The sequence below is a fragment of the Lathyrus oleraceus genome, chromosome 7 (assembly GCF_024323335.1).
Source record: "Lathyrus oleraceus cultivar Zhongwan6 chromosome 7, CAAS_Psat_ZW6_1.0, whole genome shotgun sequence".
Lineage (NCBI taxonomy): Eukaryota > Viridiplantae > Streptophyta > Magnoliopsida > Fabales > Fabaceae > Lathyrus > Lathyrus oleraceus.
Window position 1 is genome coordinate 205,742,079 of NC_066585.1, and position 16,111 is coordinate 205,758,189.

General features: G+C 36.7%; 1 protein-coding gene across 1 annotated transcript; it reads left to right on the forward strand.

Annotated features, from left to right (window-relative positions):
- Nucleotides 1-31: 31 nt before the first annotated feature.
- On the forward strand, nucleotides 32-5,895 carry LOC127107097 (cysteine synthase, mitochondrial). Its single transcript, XM_051044373.1, has 10 exons — nucleotides 32-390; nucleotides 510-619; nucleotides 763-820; nucleotides 1,831-2,094; nucleotides 3,799-3,936; nucleotides 4,155-4,206; nucleotides 4,312-4,391; nucleotides 5,244-5,303; nucleotides 5,447-5,527; nucleotides 5,615-5,895. Exons 1-10 carry the CDS (start codon nucleotides 169-171, stop codon nucleotides 5,705-5,707), a joined length of 1,158 nt encoding a protein of 385 aa, XP_050900330.1. The 5' UTR covers nucleotides 32-168; the 3' UTR covers nucleotides 5,708-5,895.
- Nucleotides 5,896-16,111: the final 10,216 nt, after the last annotated feature.

Sequence of the window (16,111 nt, forward strand, 5' to 3'; positions counted from 1 at the left end):
ATTTTATTATTATTAGGAACTTTGTTCCCCTATTGCCTGTTCGCCCGAGTCCCACAATTGTAGAGACGAATATAACCGGAAAAGTCAGTGATGAGCTGTTGATAGGATAAATCAAAAGCATCATCACCTCACAACCCTCTGAGCTCTCACCTTTCTCCCCAAACAACAATGGCTTCCACTTCCTTAATCAACCCGTTGACTTTCACTTCGCGCACTCCCACTCTTCACTACTTCACTCGCCGCACCCCAATCACGTCACTCCGATTCGCTAGCCCCCCTCGTCTCATCTCCACCAGGATCTCTTCGCCTTCTCGCGTTCTATGCAAAGCCGTCTCCGTCGAATCCCTAACCACCATTGAAGGTCTCAACATTGCCGAGAACGTTACTCAGGTCGGTTTCGGTTTCACACTGTTTTTTTTCTTTCTTTCTTATGTGCGTCATAATTAAGCATTTTCTTATGTGCGTCATAATTAAGCATTCAATTTCAATGACGTATCTCCTTTGCACAGCTCATAGGTAAAACGCCAATGGTTTACCTCAATAGTATCACAAAGGGTTCCGTTGCTAATATTGCTGCTAAACTTGAGATTATGGAGCCCTGCTGTAGTGTCAAAGACAGGTCACAAAATGAACGTTTCTTTGTTTTTGTTTTGATAAGCCCTTAGTTGTCCTGTTTATCCGAACAAAGCCTTAGTATATGTCCACATAAGTTTGCATGTAAGAGGTTCAATTCAATCTATCTCTATCTTGCTGTTCTTGCAGGATTGGTCATAGTATGATACTTGATGCCGAGAAGAAAGGAGCCATAACACCTGGGAAGGTAAACTACAATAGAAAGGATGCATGTTCATTTTATGGATGTTATAGTCTGTTTAGCATGTTTCTAACGCATATGTTGGGATAGAATAGAAGGGGAGCTAAAAGTAGTTAGGATTAATTAGTTAGTTGAGGAGACCGAATTAAATAAATGGGTGGGAATAATAGAATGAGGATTCATTTGTTCCATAATATTGTTTATTATAATGTTCTTTTATCTCTTGTAGAAATTAGAAAGTGTTGAAATAGTAGCTGCACTTAGCACAATTGCTCTTTATGATGTATTACATTTACATCTGTTCTCTTGTCTTGTGTTGTGCTGCACCTTCGGATCATAGCTTCTGGGTTTACTGTAAATAAGACTAATCATGTGGATTGTTATTTGTTAGTTTCTTGTTCATATTAAAAAAATGTTGTCTCTTTACAATCTTTCTTTCCCTTTACGGAAAAAATTCTCTTAACAAGGATAAGTTGATCAATTCACATGCCTTTTGCCAAGATATTATTCCCATTGCACTGGAATATGTTATGCTTTTATAGTGAAACTTCATATACAAAACAATAACCGATTCTTTTCCCACTAGGCGGGGATAATGCAACTTCATAATAGCAATTTTAGTGTTGTGGGAGTTCATACTTATATGCCCTAATCTGGGTTTAAGTGGGATGCGTGACTATTGACAATACATTGTTGCATAATCATATGGCATGTTATGCACCGTCATATTTACTGGTTTTGATAGTTCTAGAAACTACACCTTACTTAAGGTGTTTTGGTATGCCACACTCTTTGCTTTGGAGTGTAATGAAGCAATGAATTTCTTTTTCCTTTATGCAGCACCTGCATCTATATGTGAGCATTATATTATTCTTTTGGAAAAGAACTCTGTAGACTTAATGGGAGCTAGCTTGATTGTGACATTATTTCTTTTCTTTTATGGCTAAATAAATTCAATGTTGCTTCAATCCTTTTTTTGTCACTCTTAGTGAACTTGTTTCTGGTATGCACTTCAGAGTGTTTTGGTGGAACCTACTAGTGGGAACACAGGAATTGGTCTGGCCTTTATAGCAGCTTCTAAAGGATATAAACTCATTTTGACGATGCCTGCTTCCATGAGTTTGGAAAGACGCGTTCTTTTGAAAGCATTTGGAGCTGAGCTTGTTTTGACTGAAGCCGCGAAGGGTATGAATGGAGCAGTTCAAAAAGCTGAAGAGATTGTAAAAAATACGCCCGATGCATACATGCTTCAACAATTTGATAACCCTTCAAATCCTAAGGTAAATGTCATTGACAACATCTAATTTTATCGCAAGTACACGAGTCCCATGTTCTTGAAAAACTCATGCAAGGTGCACCCTTTGGTCCTAGTTTGGTCCTTGTGCTGTAGTAATTGATATCGGTAATTTATTCTTCTTTTATTTTAGTTGAAATCCGTGTTTCAAACAGAAGTCTCAAAGTCTAGGTTAATACAAATATAGAAACAGATCAATTCAAGGCAAAGCAAGGCCAAGGAAAGAGATTTTCCCGTAAAGATTCATGCTCATCACTCTAGCTAAAGGCACCAAATAAAAACACACCTATTGCCACCCCACTTTGTACTCTATTTTCTGACCAAAGCCCTCAAACTAGTTTTCCCAAACATACCAAAGAGCTTACCTCAAACGCCAAAGCCCTTATTATGTACTCCCTCGCAGAGGCGGATCTTCTTTGGGGCAGAGGGTGGCCATGGCCACCAAAATTTTCTTATTTTTAATAGATGACTATACCTATCATTGTATTTATATGTAATTATGTATATACTATTCCTATCGCACTATATAACAAAGTGTATAGTTGTTCAGTAGCTAAGGAGCGATTTTCAATTCTAAGGGCCCGTGTTTGACTCCCTGATCTTAGTGTTTTGTATATTTAACCATAACCTAATGTATATTCCACGTATTGTGGCCCCTCGGTTCCTTTTTACCTGTCACTTTTGTAGAAATTATTTGTTTCTATTTACTTGTAGCTTTCAAAGTTCAATACACCATTAATTATTGTTTTGTTAGTAATCCCTTTAAATATTTGTTGCAGAGAGATTAATAGGTGTAATGAGATAATAAATAGTTAAGGGTATTACAAGAAAATGCATCAAAAGTAACACAATTAATTGATTTTCTTGGCATATGTAAAAAACCGTAAATCAGCATCTAACAGTGTCAAGTGTATAGCTGGTTTTTAAGTTTAGTATTCCATACACAGGACAATACCTATCAAAAGATAAATTTTTATAAGGTCTATGCCGGCACACCATTTATTAATGTGTACCCTAGCAATAACTCTTTCTCCAAATGAAAGGTCTAACCTTAGAATTCTGTAGACAATGAGGACTTCATCAGACCCATGACCCATCATTGGTTTACTCTCTCACAGGGGATGATGTACTTGATAATATTTCAAGATATACCATTGTAAATAACTTCACATGCACTTTAATTTTAAGAAAACCACAAATCCTCATGCATTTTCACTTTCTTTTACAAATCAGCAAGCTGTCGACATTTACGATAAAATGTTTTTTTTTTCATTCTTGGTTTTTTTCTCTGCTTTCTCTTCATGGGCTTTTAGAGGATATTTCTTTCTGATAAGCACCAAAGCACTTGGCAAACTCTCCCAATCCTTCTATTTTGTTCTTTCGGAACAATTTATCATCACAAATGGGACACGCAAATTTATATGTTAAGAGTTAGTTATAGAGTTCCACACAGTTACCGAGTCACCTAGTTTAATTTATTTATTTTAATTTTGGTTCCTAGGCACTAGTCTGATTGTTGATATACAAAAGAAAGAAGGAATTGGGTAATGTTCATTGTATGCCGATATTTGTTTATTCCCTTTAAATTTAGTTAAGTTCAAGATGATGGACATGTCACTGATGGAATTCTACTTCTAGCATGGTGAGCTACAGTGTGGTAAAATATATGAAATTTGGTTCATCTGTGCAGATACATTTTGAGACAACTGGGCCAGAGATATGGGAAGATACAAGAGGTAAAATAGATATTTTTGTTGCAGGAATAGGAACTGGTGGAACTATTTCTGGAGCCGGTAGATTCCTAAAACAACAAAATTCAAAAGTACAGGTAAATGATTTTCAAAGGCATTGCGAAATGATGTGTGTCTTGTAAATTTTAATTTTAATTCATATGAGGCATTATCTACAAAATACTTGGTGTAAATGGATCTTTGTACTCCATGTACTGGTCATTTCTTATCCCTTGAACTATAATTTAATTTCAAAGGAAACTTTCTACTTTGTTGGTTTCCAATTCCATTAAACATTTTCTTCTTTATGATTCAGGTTATTGGTGTAGAGCCTCTTGAAAGCAACATACTCTCAGGTGGAAAGCCAGGTAAGAAATAGAAATACGGTTCTACAATTCCAAGTCCATTATGTTAATTTTTACTACTTTTGTTAAAGAGCTTTTATCTATTTCCCTTTTCCTGCTAAATCACAGGACCTCACAAAATTCAGGGTATTGGGGCTGGTTTTGTGCCCGGGAATTTGGATGAAGAAGTGGTTGATGAAGTTATAGCGGTCCGTTCTTATGCTCTGATGTTGTCATTTTCTTTTTATGTGATAATCAAAATCCAATGCATTATTCTGATTTATGAAAACATTTTCTTCTGATTGTCTCACATGCATACTGTATGCATACTAGCTAGTCTACATGTATTAATTGTCGCACCTTTTCCTGGATTTTGATGATCTGATTTATCATCTATTTCATGGCAACTTTTGCTGATTTTTTCATTTTTCTTGTTTCAGTCTAAGAGACTATTTTTTAATGATTGCGGCACACTACTACATATGAATAGTTTTTTTGTTCACACATTAGAGAATATATTTTCTCGATAAGACTGGATCATGCAAAGTCTGTCTAGACATTAAGGTTTCAGTTGTTGCTCTTTAAGCATCTCTGTCTAACAGCTCGAGCACACTATGTTGGTCAATATTGAACATTTCTTCATACACTCGCGATTTCTAATTGCTACTCTTTTCCTAACTTAAGACCGATACTTCACATTTGAAGCTAGTTTCTGTGAACTATTTTTTCGTGAATTTATAGCTGTGTAGGCATCGCCTGACAAGGATAAATAGAAGATGCCAATATTCTCTTGATTTCTACTTGTTAGAATTCAATAGAGAGAAAGTAAGCAATTGTTATTTGAGTGATTACATACAGGTCGAGTATTTATACACTGAGCAGAAACTGTTTCTGTTATCTAACTAACTCAACTGCAATATACACTAAAGCACTAAACTAACTTAACTGCACTGGCAGTTAGAATGAAGTTAGTTAAGCAAAAGTCTGTTTAACTGATACAAATGATAGCTAATTGTATACTAAAACAGTTCTATAATTAACCCCCCTTTTGTATTTGGCAGATATCTAGTGATGTAGCTATTGAAACTACAAAGCAAATAGCACTCAAAGAAGGCTTGCTGGTTAGTGCTTTATGTTAATCTTTTCATCCGATCATGTGACTCGCATTTCTTTATGCATTCCAGTGCACATAATCTTTTCATCCGTTAGTGTGACTTGGCTTTATACTTAGGTTCTTACATACATTCTTACTATTGGAAAACAGGTGGGAATTTCTTCAGGTGCTGCTGCTGCTGCAGCATTGCAGGTGGCTAAGAGACCTGAAAATAAGGGAAAGCTTATTGCGGTATACACTTTTCATAAAATTTCAATTTTTTTTAGAGTTAAGAAACTCTATTTACATTTTAATACCCACAAATTTTATTTATTGCAGGTTGTATTCCCGAGCTTTGGCGAAAGATATCTGTCAACTGTTCTTTTCCAGAAAATTCGAGAAGAGTGTGAGAACATGCAACCGGAGCCTTGAAACAGTTTTACATGTTTCAGACACATTTCTTATTTTTAGTATTTAAGAACTTTAAAACTTCTGAACTGGTCATAGATCTGACACACGACAGAGATCAATGACCCTTGAACAGTATAGTTCTCCAATTTTGGGAGGTAAAACTTTTTATTTATTTATAACTGGTATTAGTCTTCTTTATGTGTGACCAATGATGCATTCTGAAATAATGTTTTTAGTTAAAAAATTAGTGGATGAAACAAAGTTTTCTGTTGTTTTGTCTATGCACACCTTCTATAAAAGAAACAAAAGAGGCAAGAACGAAGTCATGAATGGACAGTGAAGTCTCCAAGCCACCAAACTGTCTGATTTCAATAATAATCTCTAAATTAAAGCAAGAACTCATTTGTTGACTGGCACAGAGGTCACAATGAATTTCTTATATTTAATCATAGTGCTGTCTGGATGGTAAATGAGATTGAATATTTGTGCATATTGTTTTTCACCCACGTTCTCAATATCAATGGAATGTCTGTGAATGTGGAAACAAAGTGAATTTACATATTTATAATATAGTATTAACAAGTCGCATGCTCAAAGTTCATAAGCTAAGGGGTATTATTCATACAAACAAAAGTCGCTCCAAATAAAAGGTAAGTGGCTATAGGAACTAGGAAGGAATGAGGACCACATTACAGAGAAAAAGTCGCTCCAGATAAGAAATAAGGGTCATTTTAATTTTAAACTAATACCAATGGTATTGTAGTCTGAATCTCTTTATGTGCTTTATTGTTACTTTTAATGATAAATTAATATTGTACTCGTAAAGCGCACATTATTGTTACTTCCACAGCCGTGAGGCCAATGAAGCTCAATTGTAACCTTATTAGTTATTAGAATAGAATACTCTACAGTTTGAGTTTGTTTTATTCTCTTATCGTGTTTTATTCTCTTATCGTGTGTATTAGTTTGTTAGGGCACAACTATAAGTTTGATAGTGAGTTGTCCTCTTTGTGATAACAAACTATTTCAACTATATATAGCTACTGATTGTCTTCTATTTTAATAATGAATGAAATACAAATCAGTTCATTCTCTCTCTTTCTATTATCTTAACATGGTATCTTGAGCTTTTTTTTCCCGTGCTCCCATGGCTTCTCCCTTCAATTTCGAGGGCGGTTTTCTCTCTCCTCACATCAAACTTTCGTATCTCATTTCTGTCAAGCTTGATGAGAAAAACTTCAAGCAATGGAAACAGAAGATTGAAGGTGTGATTCGCGGTCGCAAACTGCAACAATTTGTGACGCCGCCGTTTGTTCCTCCGCGCTTCTTTCCCGGAGTAGATCCGGTCACCGGTGGTGCGAATCCTTCGTATCTTGACTGGGAACAACAAGATGCGCTCATCTGCACCTGGCTCCTCTCTACAATCTCTGATTCCATTCTTCAGAAACTGGTTGATTGCACGTACTCATGGCAAGTGTGGTATGAAGTTCAACGTTACTTCAACACCTTGCTCACTACCAAGGCGCGTCAACTCCGATCGGAACTTCGCAATCTCACCAAAGGTTCGCGCACGATAACTGAATTCATGATTCGTGTTCGTGACATCAGTGAATCTCTGGTATCCATTGGTGATCCTGTTCCTCAACGAAATCTCATCGAAATAGTTCTCGATGCTCTTCCTGAAGAGTATGATCCTATTGTTGCTGCGATGAACATCAAAGAGGATCTCAGTACGATAGAAGAGCTTGAATCGAGTCTCCTTGCTCATGAATCGCGTCTGGAGAAGAATCGTAAAGTTGTGGTTACTGAACCTATTTCGGTGAATCTTGCTCAAACACCACCGTCTTCTCAGTCGTTCTCGATTGAAGCTTCTGGTGTGGATACCGCCTCCAATTTTTCGGTTGGTACTAGTCATGTTAACGCCAACGCTGACTGTAATGGTTATGGATCTCGTGGTGGTCGATCTGGCCGTGGCGATGGAAGATTTGGACGTGGAGGTGGTAGATCTGGTAAAGTTTCTTGTCAAATCTGCCACAAACCTGGCCATGAAGCATCTATATGCTATCATATGTACTCATCTTCAGGTGCTCCGTCCTATCCTTCACCAAGAACTCCCTTCAATCCTTTCATGATGATGCCACGCTCGCCATATCCTCCTTCTGCCTTTGGTTATGCTCCTGCACCAAGACCTATACCACCAAGGCAACCTCAACCTCAAGCTTTCTTAGCAGGTTCTGATCCCAACTTTAACAACCAATTGTGGTATCCGGATTCAGGTGCTTCGCACCATGTCAAGCCTGAGATTTCAAATTTGTCTGATGCATCTTCACTGCCTGGAACTGAACAAGTATTCATGGGGAATGGTCAAGGTTTGTTTATTGATTCTGTAGGTTCCATGAGTTTTCCTTCTTCTAATCATTCTAACTCCTCATTAATCTTGCATAATCTTCTTCTTGTTCCTCACATAACTAAAAATCTTATCAGTGTCAGCAAATTTGCTCAGGATAATCGTGTCTATTTTGAATTCCATCCTCAATTTTGTGTTGTAAAATCGCAGGATTCTTCTGAAATTCTTCTTCATGGCACTGTTGGAGCTGATGGACTCTACAAATTTGCCAAGCCCATTGCCTCTGTGTCCAAGTCTATTAGTTCTAAGCCTCATAGTTCTAATTTCTGTTCTAAGTTTAGTTCTCATTGTAATCCTGTTGCTTCTAGCAACTGTCTATCCTATTGTAATGATGATTTTCACAGTAATGAAATTGCTTCTACCTCTATTTTTCATTCCTCTCCTGCTGTGCATTTATCTACTGCTCCTAATTCCTACTCTACTTCAGTCATGCATGATTCTGCTCCTATATCTAGTAGCAAATATGCATTATGGCATACTAGGCATGGTCACCCTCATCACCATGCACTTCTTGAAGTTCTAAAACTTTGTCAAATTCCTATCCCTCAAAAGCCTCCCACTGATCTGTGTTTTGCCTGCTGTTTAGGCAAGTCTCACAGACTGCCATCAACACTGTCCAATACCACATTCACTTGTCCCTTTGAACTTGTTGTGTGTGACCTTTGGGGCCCCTGCACCCATGGTCTCCTCAGGGGGTTACTCTTATTTTCTGACCTGTGTTGATGCCTTCTCAAGATTTGTTTGGGTTTTCCCTTTAAAACTAAAATCTGACACCCTTACTCAATTCATTCATTTTAAGTCTATGGTTGAACTTCAGTTCAACTGTAAAATCAAAGGTATCCAAAGTGATGGAGGCGGTGAGTTCAAGGCTCTCACCAAATTTCTTGCTCCCTTAGGTATTACTCATAGGTTCTCTTGTCCTTACACTCACCATCAAAATGGCATAGTGGAAAGGAAACATCGTCATATAGTTGAAACAGGACTTGCTCTCCTTGCTCATTCTAAACTTCCTTTCAAGTATTGGGATCATTCATTTGTCACTGCTGCCTACCTTATCAATAGGTTACCTAGTGCTTCACTTCAAAATAAATCTCCTTATTCCATCTTAATGAACAAATCTCCTGACTACTCTTCCCTTAGAGCCTTTGATTGTGCCTGTTTTCCTTTCCTTAGACCCTATACCTCTCACAAACTTTCCTTTAGATCTCAGGAATGCATTTTCCTAGGGTACTCTTCTGTTCACAAAGGCTATAAATGCCTTTCAGCTGACGGACACATCTACATTTCTAAAGATGTTCAGTTCCATGAAGCTAGATTTCCCTATCCTGAGCTCTTTCCTAGTTCCTTTACTCCTGTTACTTCCACCACTTCTGCCTCTTGGTTTCCTTCTGCTTCTCCTCCTATACCTACTTTTAATATTCCTCCACTGCAGCATGTTTCACCCACTGCTTCCTCTCAGCCATCTTCTTCTATTGCTGAGTCCCACATTGCTGAAAACCCCCCTCTTCCATTCCAACTCAGCCTATATCTCCTATTGTTTCTAATGCCGACTCTCCTTCTTCTCCCATGCATCATTCTGCATTCTCTGATCTGGCTGAGGCCAGCACCATTTCCTCTTCCTCAAAATCTCCTGACACTGCTTCTTCCCTTAATTCTATCCCTATTCCTCCCATTCATCCTCTCAACATTCATCCTATGCTAACTCGTGCCAAAAATGGCATTATTTAGCCTAGAGTCAATCATACCTTGCTCTTAACTCATATGGAACCTACCTCAATCAAGCAGGCTTTGGCTACTCCTCACTGGTTTCAGGCTATGTAAGATGAATATCAGGCCCTTTTGAAAAATCAGACTTGGTCTTTCGTGCCTCCATCTGAATCCAAGAAACCCATAGGCTGCAAATGGGTTTTTCGTGTAAAAGAAAACCCTGATGGTACCATTCTCAAATACAAGGCAAGGCTAGTTGCCAAAGGTTTTCACCAACAGGCTGGAAGTGATTTCTCAGAAACCTTTTCTCCAGTAGTGAAACCTGTTACCATCAGACTTGTGCTAACCCTTGCAGTCACAAATAATTGGCAGATGCAGCAAATTGATGTTAATAACACATTCCTTAATGGGCTTCTTGAAGAAGAGGTGTATATGATACAACCTCCTGGTTTTGAGTCTACTGACAAGTCCTTGGTTTGCAAGCTGAACAAGGCTTTATATGGTCTAAAGCAGGCTCCCAGAGCCTGGTTTGACAGACTCAAGGGTTCCCTTCTGCATTATGGACTGCAACCTAGCAAGTGTGATCCAAGTCTGTTCTATCTTCACACCAGCAACCTCATCATCATGGTCCTAGTCTATGTTGATGATATCATCATCACAGGGAATTCCACTTCCTATATTGCTCAACTTATCAAGAGTCTCAACTCTAATTTTGCTCTAAAAGATCTTGGTAAGTTGGATTATTTTTTAGGGATTGAAGTCTCCCATCTGCCTAATGGTTCTATCATTTTGTCTCAAACCAAGTATGTGAGTGACTTGCTTGCTAGAGTGAATATGGCTACAGTTAATGCTATGCCTACACCTATGGTATCTAGCATTAAACTGTCTAAGTTTGGGTCAGATACTGTAGCCGATCCCACCTTGTTTAGATCTATTGTTGGAGCATTGCAGTATGCAACCTTGACCAGGCCTGAACTGTCTTTTGCTGTTAACAAGGTGTGCCAATTTTTGTCCAACCCTTTGGAGGATCACTGGAAAGCTGTCAAGAGAATACTGAGGTATCTCAGTGGGACACTTCCTGAAAACACCCTCTGATTCTAAGGGGGACTATTAGAATAGAATACTCAACAATTTGTTTTATTCTCTTATCGTGTGTATTAGTTTGTTAGGGCACAACTGTAAGTTTGATAGTGAGTTGTCCTCTCTGTGATAACAAACTATTCCAGCTATATACAGCTACTGATTGTTTTCTATTTTAATAATGAATGAAATACAAATCAGTTCATTCTCTCTCTTTCTATTATCTTAACATTAGTGAGGGCTAGTAAAATCTCTATTGTAGTTTAAGTTTTGATGTCTCCTTTCACTCCTTCCAATACTTTGGTATATATACAACTCTGAGCATTCCACGTACTTAAAGTTAATGAATGACCATCAATGCTCATACTCACTTGTTTAATCTTGGTCTATCAAAAACCTTATTCTGTCTTGAATGATTTGTCTATATAATAAAGTTCTTTTAGTGGATGCTTATAGTCCTAGCCTAACTCATGATAGTCTTAGTCTTGGGCACTTGCTCCTTTTGGTTGAGCTCTTCATCGTTAACCGAGCTCTTGATATTTAGGTTGAGTGAGCTCTTGATAGTTGAGCACACTCTTCCCACTCTTGAACAAGCTATTGATAGTTGGTTTAACTCTTGATACTCAGGTGAGCTTTTGATAGTTGGGTCATCTCTTGCTACCCGAGAGCTCTTAATACTATTGGGCGATCTCTTGGCCGGGTTTTTGATAGTCCTCGCCTAGCTTGTGATAGTCTTAGCCTTGGTCGAGCTCTTAATACTATTGGGCGAACTCTTGATACTTCGGCCTAAGACCTGACATACTCTCCATGTCTGTAGTTTTCATCGTGCTATTTTAAGTCGCCTTGTTAAACATAAGATAGAAAATTTACATAGTCCTAAAGAACGAGGCACATAGGGACGACATGCTTTAGTCGGACTACATAGTCTCATGGATATACGGTGCATATGAGCGACATGCTTTAGTTAAAAGTCCACAACACTACACAATCCCTTAAACATGAGGCGCATAGAGACAAAGTATTTTAGTCGAAAGTCCATGACATTACAAATATATTAATAAAAAAGTGAAAACCATCGAAATACACATAATCCCAAAGTACATGAAGTGCATAGAGGACTACTAAGGATACAAATAAAAAACCAATATGAATAAACACCACAACCAACAAAACAATAAATTATAACAAAAAAAGGCAAGAAAAAACATCCAAACACCTAAAGATCAACCCCTTAGGATTTAAGTTACAACTCATGCCACCAAAATCACCATCAACATATCAAAATCCATCGAGGAAAAACAAAATCATGTACCAAAATCTACTTGCGAACCAAGGCAAACACTCAATCCACTATTGGTTAAGATAGAAGATAAAGTTCTGATGTTACTTAGAGTAAGTGCACGAGTTCATCTGTGATTTACTTTGAAACCATTTCTAGGAAAAAAACTCTTTTCCTCCGTCTCTTTCACATTTTTTATAAAATTATTAAATATCACATCATTACGAACTCTCTAAATGTTCCAGACTACAACGTTCCAGATTAATAAAAAAAACCACCCCTAAACTTAACTTTGACACCTAAAGAAATGAATGACTAAAAAAGAAACCTATGGTTATTAGGAAGAACCACCTGCTATTAAAAATAAATTTAATAGTTTGTTATTAGTTTGTTAGGGTTGATCCTATTTTCAAGCTCTGATAGTTTGTTATTAGCTTGTTAGGATTTTTAGGTTTGTTATTAGTTTGTTAGGGTTGATCCTATTTTCAAGCTCTGAAAGATATATCATCATCCTATATATAAAGGTATGTCACATGTCATCAAAAATAATAAGAATACAACATATTTTTCAAATTAGCTTTCTATTATGGCATCCGAGTCTGGTTCTGGTTCGGAAGAAATATTGGAGAAGAAAAATACCTATAAACCTGAAAACATGACTGATAAATTTGAATATTGTTTCAATTGGATACTTGATAGTGGTGTTTCCCGCCACCTGACTCCTTTGACCTCAATATTGAAGAAAATCATAAAATTAGATAAACCTTTCTACATAACTACACCAACAAGGATTTTAACCTTAGTTGAAAATATGAGAGATGTGAATTTATCAAGTTCCCTTATGTTAAGAGATGTGTTATTGTTCCTGAATTTAAATGCAATCTGATTTCAATTCATAAACTAACATATGATTTAAATTTTTATGTGATTTATGATTAAAATTCTTGCACAATAAATGACCAAGCCTCGAAGAGGAAGATTGAATCAGGTGACCTGCATGAAGGAGTTAATGTGTTCATAAAACAACATCAACAAGGCTTCATAGGTGCAACTAAGAAGGACATGACACATCAAAATGTGACATTCCTCAAACCAAGTCCTTCAACATATTTCACATTTAGTCAAATGCAACTTTGATAGAGCAAACCGTTGTGAAATATGCTACAAGGCAAAACAACATATAAACCTTTCCCTTTAAGTATTAAGAATGATGAAGCACCTTTTGAATTGACTCATTGTGACTTATGAAGGAAATACCATATTGTCGCAAACAATGGATTACATTACTTTCCAACCATTATAGATGACTACACTCGTGACACATGAGTATATTTAATGAAGCACAAGACATAGACTTTACAACATTTTATTAGGTTTAACAATCTAATCAAAAGGAAATTTAATATGCATATCAAGAGGATTAGGAGTGACAATGGGACAAAGTTTACTAACTTTGATTTCAAGTGCTTAACTAAAAAAGAAGGGACCAAACATGAAATTTCTTGTGTTGCCACATCTCAATAGAATGAACGTGTAGAACACAAGCATAGACAAATTTTGAACATAACACGAGCCTTGCATTTTCAAGCAAATCTCCCATTGCATTTTTTGGGAGATTGTGTATTGACATTAACGTATCTAATCAATAGAACTCATATAGTTGCAAATAAAGGAATCACTCCATACAAGTTACTTTTTAAGAGAGCACCAAACTATGAGCACTTGAGAACTTTTGGTTGCTTGTGCTACAAGAAAAATGACTCAAAAGGAATCAATAAATTTGATCTCATATATGAAAGGTGTATTTTTATTGGTTATCCACAAGGACAAAAAGGATGGAAAGTTTACAATCAAAAGACTCGTGAATGCTGGATATCGAGAGATGTAATGTTTTATTGGCATATCTTTCCTTGCCACGAGTAAGACAATAATGAGTATACTAATTTTAGAAATAACTCATCAAGTGATAACCTCAATGATGAGTCTTCACTCTATAATGATGCAGAATTGGAAGTACCAAGCCTTGGAAAAATTCCTCATAATGACCAAACATCAAGTCCTATAGAAAATTTACCCATTAAGGAGCCTGAATACATAAGTCAGACTGAGGGTGAGCCTATATAGCAAGAACATGTATCCATAGATGACGTGAATGAGGAAGTTACCAATGATTCTAAAAAATAATCATCAAGTGAAAGTGAAGGAGAAATATAAAATAAGGGGGAGCCTCAGAACATGCCATGCATATGTTGACCTCTAAATTATCTAAAAGACTATGATTTTGGAAAATTAAACATAAACCCCAAGTGCATGACATTAATTCCAAAATCCTCTTCAGGTATCACATATCCCATCTTAAAATTTTTAAATTATGATAAGTTTTCACAAAAACATAGAGCTTACCTTGCAACCATCACTAGTGACGAAGAACCTCAATCACATAACCATGCAGTCAAGCACACAATTTAGAGGGAGGCCATGGCTCAAGAAATCAGGGCTCTAGAAGACAATGATACATGAGAACTAACTCATTTACCACAAGGAATAAAGTTTATAGGATGTAGACGAGTGTACAAATCAAACATAAAGCTACATGTGAGATTGAAAAATATAAGGGCAGGTTAGTTGCTAAAGGTTACACATAAATGGAAGGTGAGGGCTTCAATGAAACCTTTACACTGATGACCAAAATGACCACAGTCAAATGCTTGTTAACAATTGCAGTGGCGAAAGGATGGAAATTACATCAAATGGATGTTAGAAATGCCTTCTTGCATGAAGAATTGACAAAAGAAGTATATATAAGTCCTCCACAAGGATATAAAGTTCCAAACAAAGATTCGGTATGCAGATTAAAGAAGTCGATGTATGGCTTGAAAAAAGCATCTAGAAATTGGTATAGCAAGCTATCTCAAACTTTGATAAAATATGGTTTCCAAGACAACCAGTATGATCATAGTCTATTCACATATTCACATGGATCAATTTTTCTTTTTGTTTTTTGATCTATGTTGATGACTTGATCATTGCTAGTAATGACCTTGAGGAATATGATCAGTTCAAATAATATTTCAGTAAATGTTTCCACATGAAGGATCTTGGTTCACTTAAATACTTCCTAGACCTAGAACTAGCCCACAGGTCAGAAAATATATTTCTTTTTCAAAGAAAATACACTTTAGACATTCTATAAGAATGTGGAATGCTTTGTTTGTAAGCCTTCCTTATTTTCGATGGAACAAAATCACAAACTTGCTTTGGCCAAGGAACCTCCAGTCTTAGAACCGTCAAGGTATATGAGATTAGTAGGGCACCTAATTTACTTAACTATCACTAGGCCTGAATTAACATACTCAGTTCATATTCTAAGTCAATTCATGCAAACTCCACTCAAAGACCATTGAGATGTTGCTATGCGAATTTTACGATATCTCAAATCTTCTCCTGGTCATGGTATCATTCTTCCACAACACAATGATCTACAACTAGTTGGCTACCATGACTCAGATTGGACATCATGTTCCATTAACATGTTAGACGATAGACCTAGATCTAGAGGGAGGGGGGTGAATAGATCCCAAGTTAAAAAATTTGTTTGAAACTTTGATTTAGAATTTTTTTGGCGCGGAAGCAAGTTTCAAATATTTCTCGGATTCAAAATCGTCTAACTGAACCTTCTATTGAAAAGCCCAGATATGCGTAATAGTACCAATAGATGATAATAATCGACAAGTTGATCAATAACTATTAAGAAAAAATAATTGAGTACTCTACAATAGTAAAAGTCTATCTCCAACGATATTCACACACAAAAAACTAAGTAAAGCAATTTGTCGAACACTTGGTGTGCGAAAAATAAAGTTTAGAATTTTATATGATGTTTGTTGTTCTAAGAAATCCAATCACAACCAAATGGTTAATGATCAATACAACAAACATAAGATTCAAAATG

What these genes read in the sequence shown, in the direction of transcription:
- LOC127107097 (XM_051044373.1), top strand. Translation starts at nt 169, where the DNA reads ATGGCTTCCACTTCCTTAATCAACCCGTTGACTTTCACTTCGCGCACT. An exon ending in ATAACCCTTCAAATCCTAAG is followed by an intron (nt 2,095 to 3,798) that starts GTAAATGTCATT and finishes TCATCTGTGCAG; the next exon opens with ATACATTTTGAGACAACTGG. An exon ending in ATAAGGGAAAGCTTATTGCG is followed by an intron (nt 5,528 to 5,614) that starts GTATACACTTTT and finishes TATTTATTGCAG; the next exon opens with GTTGTATTCCCGAGCTTTGG.